General features: G+C 31.1%; 1 protein-coding gene across 2 annotated transcripts in view; it reads right to left on the bottom strand.

Moving 5' to 3' along the window:
- Window positions 1-4,846: 4,846 nt before the first annotated feature.
- The window catches only part of LOC106478747 (TSC22 domain family protein 1-like), a 60,018-nt gene continuing 56,397 nt past the window's right edge, over window positions 4,847-8,467 (bottom strand). For both annotated transcript variants that reach the window (XM_022382395.1, XM_022382396.1), the window contains exon 4: window positions 4,847-5,446. In XM_022382395.1, coding sequence (XP_022238103.1) covers window positions 5,198-5,446 — 249 coding nt within the window. In that variant the 3' untranslated portion in view covers window positions 4,847-5,197. The remainder of the gene's footprint in view (window positions 5,447-8,467) is intronic.

Here is an 8,467-nt window from a genome sequence, read left to right as displayed (position 1 = left end):
CACTACTCATATCGAAAAATATGGAAAGTTGTATTCTCAAAGTATCACCTGACTTAAAAAAGATTGTTGTCTACTTCTACATAGTATATTAAATCTACAAAAATCTTTCCCACGCGAAAGAGTACACGATACCAAAGGTGAATAGCCCAGAACAATAAATATCCAAGGTAAAAAAGAACTTAACTTTACCTAGTCCTATACTAGGACTACACAAACAGCATGGAAACAAATTTTAAGTGTTTTATATTAAATAAGGGGGGAGGGTGTAGAAAACATGTAGTATGCGAACATCATTTTTAAGGGTAGTGTATATAGCATACCTAATATTTGTTTGTTTTTAAACACAATGGGCTATCTGTGCTTTGCCCACCACGGGTATCGAAAACCGATTTCTAGCATTATAAATCAGCAGCGCCTAATATTACTGACTTTTTTAGTTAATAAAGTGAACATTTCAGTTCACTAAGAATTTCCAAAATTTTCACACGTGCACGTTTATAGTTGTGTGCGTAGTTTTAACAATGGAATTTTAATCAAAGAAGAATCAGTAATGTCAGACTTACCAAGAGCAACTAGCATGAGGTGTCATTCACATTCAAACATAAGGGAGGTTATAACATCGTATATCCCCCTCATTTACCATTGGACAACACTGCTGTAAGACTTCATCCACAAGGTGCCGCTTTACATCTTACCTCTCATGTCCAGAGAGGTGTTTTTTCCATAGAAATTACAAAGAACAAAGGCAGCTAGAATATCAGCAACTTTACGACTTTGTTATATGAAACTGCACATTAGAACAAACAAACAAAAATGTCTACATAGAAATAAGAATGTACGAAAAGTGCACTAGTGATGGTGCTTTACTAAAGACCTTCAATTTTGATGAATATCTTGAAAAACTATCCGAAGAAAGAACTTTGACACATTGAGGAAACGTAGTATTAAACATAACTAAGTATCTTTAGATTTAGACAATGTTCAGTGAATCAGTTAGCTTGAAAATAAATCTTGAGGGAATAGATCCACCCTATTCAATTGACAACTCCAGTAGAAGTGACTGTCCAGCATCCAATGAAATAAGTACTTTGTGATAGTGAATGGCGATTGACTAGAAATGAGTAAGTGGTAGATTTTTAACTTTGTATAGAGCATGTCACTCACTGGGCTTTGGAAACATATTTACGAAATTATTCGCGTTATCAATTTTCAATAAGCTAGGAGGTAAAATGAAGAATTACGGTTCATATTTCGCGGTCTCATTAACCGAAAAAAAAAACAAACTTGCAACGTAAAGAAGACATTCATACAAACTAGTATTACACGTTGTGTGAACCGGCATGGCCAGGTGGTTAGGGCACTCGACTCGCAATCTGAGGGTCGCCGGTTCGAATCTCCGGCCCACCAAACATGCTCGCTCTTTCAGCCGTGGGAGCGTTATAATGTGACGGTCAATCCCACTGTTCGTTGGCTAGTCTTACACTGCTAAATTAGGGACGGCTTTGCGTGAAATTCAAAAACAAACAAATTACACGTTGCTTTTTTATGAGATCATCAAATAACATGGAAAAGCTATTTTACATTTGAGAACACATTATTAACAAAAGTTTATAAAATGAAATAGTTGAAAGCCAAATTAAATGAACATCGAGTAACTAGTATTTTTGAACAATTCACCTACGTTACCACAATTCGAGGACAACACTATATTGAATTATTATTATCTAACCAAGAACAATTTTCTTCAATGACTACGCAGTCAGCAGATGATAAAACACGTGTAATATGGTGTTTCAATAATCTCGTTATACACAGGCAAATTTTAAGTTGGTTGTTGTTAAGCGCAAAGCTACACAATGGGCTACCAGTACCATGCTATTAGGAGTGGACACAAATTTTAATAAGCCGAAACTTTGTTCTACAAACGCAATTTACAATGAAGTTTTTGTAAAGGTTCCTTTCAGTATTAGTATTATATTTTTTAATGTTACATGATAGTTGATATCTTTCATATATAAAGCTAGAAAACTTTGTCGTTTGACGTAAATGTTGCTCAAATTTTAGTTTATATCCATTCGTCGGTGTTAAGGGATCATTTTATAAACGATAAAAAAATGACCAATCAAAATCTGAGAGTTGAAAGAAAACAAATTGACAAAAATATGTAAACTAGATGGTATTCAGAACACGTTTATTCACACATTATTTGAAACCCATATAACCGTTTCACTCTCTCGCGTTTGAAATCAAAACACGGCAAAAATTATGACGAAACCGAAGTTGTTTGTTTGTTTGAATTTCACACAAAGCGACACGAGGGCAATCTATACTAGTCATCTCTAATTTAGCAATGAAAGACTAGAGGAAAGGCAGATAGTCATCACTGCCCATCGCCAACTCCTGGGGTACTCTTTTATCAACGAGTAGTGGGATTGAATGTCACAATTATAACGCCCCCACAGCTGAAAGGCCGAGCGTATTTGGTGAGACGGGGATTCAAACCCGCGACCCGCAGATTGCGATTCGAGCGCCCTAACCACCTGGCCATGCCGAGCGCCGAGGTTGGATCCAATCGTGTTATCGCACTTTATGAATTTTGAAAATTAGAAGTTAACCTTAAACTAATATTGATAGGTTTACTGTCCCACTTGGATGATAGGACATTCAAAAAGTTACAGCGAATACATCGTAAGTGTGGTTTATTATTATTTTAAGTAACATAAAATAGTTTAACTATGTACATGCCTATCTTGGGAAGGTTTGTTTGTTGAATGTCTGGCAAAGCCACTAAAAGCTATCTGCGTAAGCCGCCACACATTTTAAAACGAGAGGGCAGCTAGTCAACAGTAACCATCGCCAACTCCTGGGGTACTCTTTTCCAACGAATTGTGTGCTTGAATGTTATAACACCCCCCACAGCTGAAAGGGCATGTTCAGTCTCGTGACTCGCACATTGCGAGTCGAGCGCCCTCACCATCTAGCCACGTGAGAAGGCTAGTTTTCACAACAAAGTAGCTGTCACGCCTAGCGAATCACACATTTTTCTTTTTTCAGTTAATTTTATAATTAATCTTATGGAAGGTTACATTTTTGTTTAAAACTCATATTTTGTAAAAAAAAAAAGTCTTTTGTCTCTAATAAACCCTGAATAAGTATATTTAAATAACTAAAACCAAAAGAAAGATACAGTTGATCATGTATAAAAGAAAGATAGTCAACAATAAATTTTTCTATATTTAATTTACAAATGTATATTTATTTACATCACATGTAAAATTAGCTCAAAAATTTTGTCATCATTGCTAAAACATGATCCACAAAAAAGCCAATGTAACCAACAGCCAAAAAACACGACACAAAGACATACATCAAATATTGACAATTGTTTTAAAATTACAGTCTTGTTAGTAATGTAAAACAAAAAAAAAGGAACTGAAGACATAATAAACATTTCATATTTGCATCAAAAAACTTAAATAATCTTTCAATATTTTCCCGTATAAGAACTGAATGTGTTATTTTGCTTAAAGTTTACTTTCTCATTGATAAATACTTCAGATTTATTTAGTACAGTATTTAGACAAAACTCCCACTTAAAAAATTTCCGACTAACATCATCCTTCCTACAAAAACCTTCTAGGACATCTCTTTCTAACAAATCATCTGACAAAATATCTGTATGCTTTGTTATTTCTTTTATACTGTGACTCAACAATTCAATAAAGTATTTTTTTCTTTTGTACATTCTTGATACTAGAATAAGTTCATTAGATAAGTGCTCTTTCACTTTGTTAGCACAGCATATAATCAATTGACATTTTTCGACTGAACAATAAGCACATTGCCACTTGCACTAGTATCACAGCAAAACCATGGGAAGAATAAGTTCCAATCAGAAACAGTTTTTCAGTGAAAATTTTTATAGCGTCTTGAAGTTTTCTTACTTGCTGTTATGACAGTTAAACCAATAAATTCTTAAACAACATTTCAATTAAGCAAATTTGGGTAGTTAGATATCCTAACAAGACAAAAAAAAAGAGAAAAATCAATTCCAAAAATAAAAAGGGACTTGACAAACATAAAAAATATTGATAATTTGTTTAAACAAAATATTTTGGAACAAAGAAGAAAATCCCTTTGACTTAATTTTTGGTTATAAAAGGTGAATAAAATATTACCCTAATTTTTCCAATACAGATACCAAATGCTATGCATTAACATAGAAGCTACAATAGTCTTACAGATTATAGAAAGGGTGTAATTCTATGCAAATTACTTTAATAACAATTTTTGATTTAATAATTCTGTTAAATATGAAGTGCATAGACTAGTTTATTATGCTAATTTTCAATTGCTTTGTACCATATCTATAGATGACATAACTTCAGTTTAATATAACACTGTGTTTTGAAAACTAAAATTTGATTTATTCTAAGATGTTGTTAATTTCAATGTATTATTTATAAATCTTTCATATAATTTACTATAGCTACTTGGTCACTTGTTACACTAATATTTCTTAATTATTATGAACCTAAGTAATGTTACAACTACTGATTTCAAATAATACAGTTATTACAGAAATAAACAGCAAACAAAAATAAAAAATACTGTTACATCATAGTGTAAACACTAGAATAAGATTTGATACAAGAAAAATCTGATGCTAATCCCAATGTTTATATTAATGTCCTAAAAAAGGCCCAATTATTGTAAATTTTTTGTAATATTTTAATATATTATCTGAAGATTATAAAATTTATTGTACTTCATTTGTGGTGTCCTATATTAATATAAATTATTTTAATATCACAGAAAACTTTAGAAGAAAATATATAAATATCATTGTCTAAAATATTTAAGATTATTTTTATCATTCTGAGATTTTAAAACAATACTATAGATTTCCTTTATTTCTTTGACCAAGTACAGCATACCGATGCTGGACTTATAAATTAGCTTGAATTAAATGCCTAGTAAAGACAAATGTTTGCATGAAACACTTTAATCACAAGTAAGAAGTTAAGACCATGGATTGAATACAGAATATATTTTGTGACCATACAGATACAATCACTTGAATTACTTTGTTCTTTGCTAGATTATCTAAGTTAAGTTTAAGTTTTTCTTTCTGGATACAAAGATGACAATTGATGGAGTTAAGGAACTCTTGTACTATTTTGTTCACTGTTAACTGTTATGACGGATGCTGTGACTGACTGGAAACCTGAGCTTTAGCTGCTGATTTTTGTTGTAATTGAGTCTGAGAAATTGACTGAAGTCCTCCTTCTGATAGTTTATTAAGGGTCTCTTGAGAGGCATGGGCCTTTAGAATTCCATTTTCATGTTCAAGTTGGGATATTTTCTCCGTCAGCTCTGAGATTTTCTCCTTTAAGACGTCCACTTCTTCTCGTACAGCAAACATAAGATGGCTCTTAACTAAGTCCTAAAAAATTAAACAACATTATTCAGTGACTGAAACCCAAGTAGACCCATACATTTAGATACTTTAAAAAAAAATAAACACAAAATGATTTTAAGATAATATCAAATTACTTTTTTTTATATATGTAGATTCACATTAATGAAGGTATTTTGTCAAGAGCAGGTTGCAGGAAAAAGCTGCTGACTAACATCAGAAAGAGGCAGTTGGAGTTTCTCAGACATCTTATGAGGAAAGAAGAAATTGAAAGTCCAGTTGTGACTAGAAAGACTAAAGGAAAGAGAGACCATGGAAGACAGAGGTTGACTTATATTAAGAGTCTATCTAAATGGATGAATGTATCACCAATGGAAACTCTTAGTGTCTCAAGGAGAAGAGATCTGTGGAAGTTCAACATCCTCTTTGGATATGGTACATAGAGAGATAGAGAGAGATATTCACATTAATGCAAAATTAATTAAATTGAATTAAGTTAAATTAATATAGCTAAACTAGTATAATATCTGATACTATCATAATGTTACCAAATGTACATACACACTGAAATCATCTCTAACACCAGTGTAGGTAAACATATGGTCTATAACTCTTAATACTGATTTAGTTGTATATCATATAGCTAGAAACAAAGGACATGTCAAACTCAAGGTTATTTAATAGCATAATGCTTAAAACAAATATAACTTTCAATTATTATTATTTACTTAAAAGATTACAATAAAATTAATGAAGACAGCCCTACACAATTAAATTGCATCCATGCTAAAATCCAATATATTTATACTAAGAGCTAATTAGTTATGGGTCATTCTTGTAAAAACAAAACATTTTACTAATATCAAAAAATTCTCTTTCTATAATTTTACAGATTTAATCTGGAATTTATATTTTTCCTTCTCTTCAGTACTGTAATAAAATTGGGTAAAGTGGTGCATTATAGTGATTACAATACAAAATTAACCCGTAGTATTTAATGTGGTTATTCTTCAATACTCTAATAACACTGATTAAAAGGTACATTATAGTAATTCCAATATAATGTTAAACCTGCAGCAGATAACTTCGTTACTCTGCAATCCAATCTTTGCAGGTATTTAGGTTTATTATAAAAACCAGAGGTTTTCAGAGATCTTCAGATATCTCTTCACTTCACTCATGATTAAGGGTAAGTAAGACAACATGAAGAAGAGAAAAAAAAAGGCTCAAATTATTTTAAAATGGTCATTTTAAGTGTTTTACTGGTACTAGGGTATATCATTCATGGAGTGAAGACACCTCAAGAAGTCCAGGAAAGCCGTGGATATTGTAGTACTTGAATGATAATACTCAACATGATTATGATTGCAAATTGCATCCTTAACTTGTGTATTGTACTTCCATTCATAAAGCCATGTGAAGCACATGACAATATTTTTCAAGCAGAATTTGTGAAGTTTGCATCAAATTTTAGACCAATATTTATAAAAGTTCTAGAAGAGAAAAAACTCCTCATAAAATGAAAACAATCTATTGTTAGGAAACTTAATTTAAAATTGTAAGAAATGTGTGCAATGCTTTAAACAATTTTTTATTTGACTCTCAAAAAGTTATTCTTATATTGATCGTTACGGCCATTTTATCAATAAAGTTTACAACTGCTAAATTTCTGTAGACACTAAACGGTATAGTTATTTTTATGTGATGTTTGCTAAAAGATGTTAGGAGGAGAATTTCCACAAGAAAAATAAATTGCTTTGTCTAAGTTTAAAATCTTATATTGATTTACCATAAATATATTTTGCATTTAAAAAGTTCAATTAGTATTGTAAATTGTTTATCTTTTTTTTTTTACTGTGTAATGTCGTACAACTAAAATATTAACGTTACAAAAATCTCATTAACAATTATAAATTATTTCACTCTGACACTATTTTTACCAAATATGCTGTTAATTTTATTAACTGTTGTCAGTAATTCTGTAAAAGATTAAAACATTTCCCTATTTTGAATATCAAAGAATATTTAATAAACAAAACTGTGAACAATTATATAAATTTTCAAAACAATATTTGCTTTCATATTAGATTATGAATTCCAAATACAGGATTTCATCATTTTTAATTAAAATGTTAGTTAAGTATGTGCACAAGATGAAACTATGATATGTTTGAAACACAAGTCTTCAAGTTTCCTTAAGTCCATAAATGTTATGCTCATTTCTCACAATTTCTAATAAAAAACAACAACAGTACTTTAATTTGAACATTAAAACACCATATGGAAATAATTATGTACATATTCAACTGAAAGATAATACACCAAACCATGTCTAAGTTAACATTCAGATTAAAGAAAACATTCCATGTTGCCCTAATGACATACCTGGTGTTATGAAATATCTTATAATTTCTACATACTATAAGTAAAGTAAGTAAATTTCACTAAACTACCTTTCTTTCTTGCCTTCCTTCTATCAAAATTTAATCATTATATCTCTAGATGGAAAAATTAGTCCTTATGACACAAGTCTTTTGTTTTCTGCCTTACATTTAACATTAAATTCTTTTCACACTGTCTTGATGAAATCTGAGTTTCCAAATTTTAAGCAGGTATTTTTTCAATAAGCCAGGATGACTAGCAAAGTTAAAGAAAAATAATAACTTCAATATACAACTCATAAAGTGCAAATGTTGAACTGTTCTTAACAGATGGAACAAGAATCAGTGAGAACCTCACTAATAAGGTAAAGCCACATCATAAATAATCTAAATGCAAGACACTTAACTATAATTATTGGTCAACATAGCTTTGTTTTATAATATTTTAATTTCATCCAAATCATTTGTTTCCCTGAAAGGGGGCTGAAGGCCACCTGTTTTAACCACTCACACCACTATAGAGTAGTGTACTGTCTGTCAGTCAGTTAGTAGACACTAAAATGATATCACTAAAGGGACGCTTAACGTTGCAATTTGTACTGGTGTGATGTCAGTAAATAGTCTGCACGGCATGAATTACAAGAAGAATTATACACTCTGTAGGCTA

This window comes from Limulus polyphemus, unplaced genomic scaffold, assembly GCF_000517525.1.
Source record: "Limulus polyphemus unplaced genomic scaffold, Limulus_polyphemus-2.1.2 Scaffold246, whole genome shotgun sequence".
NCBI classification, from domain to species: Eukaryota; Metazoa; Arthropoda; class Merostomata; order Xiphosura; family Limulidae; genus Limulus; species Limulus polyphemus.
This window is presented reverse-complemented; position numbering and strand designations above follow the sequence as displayed.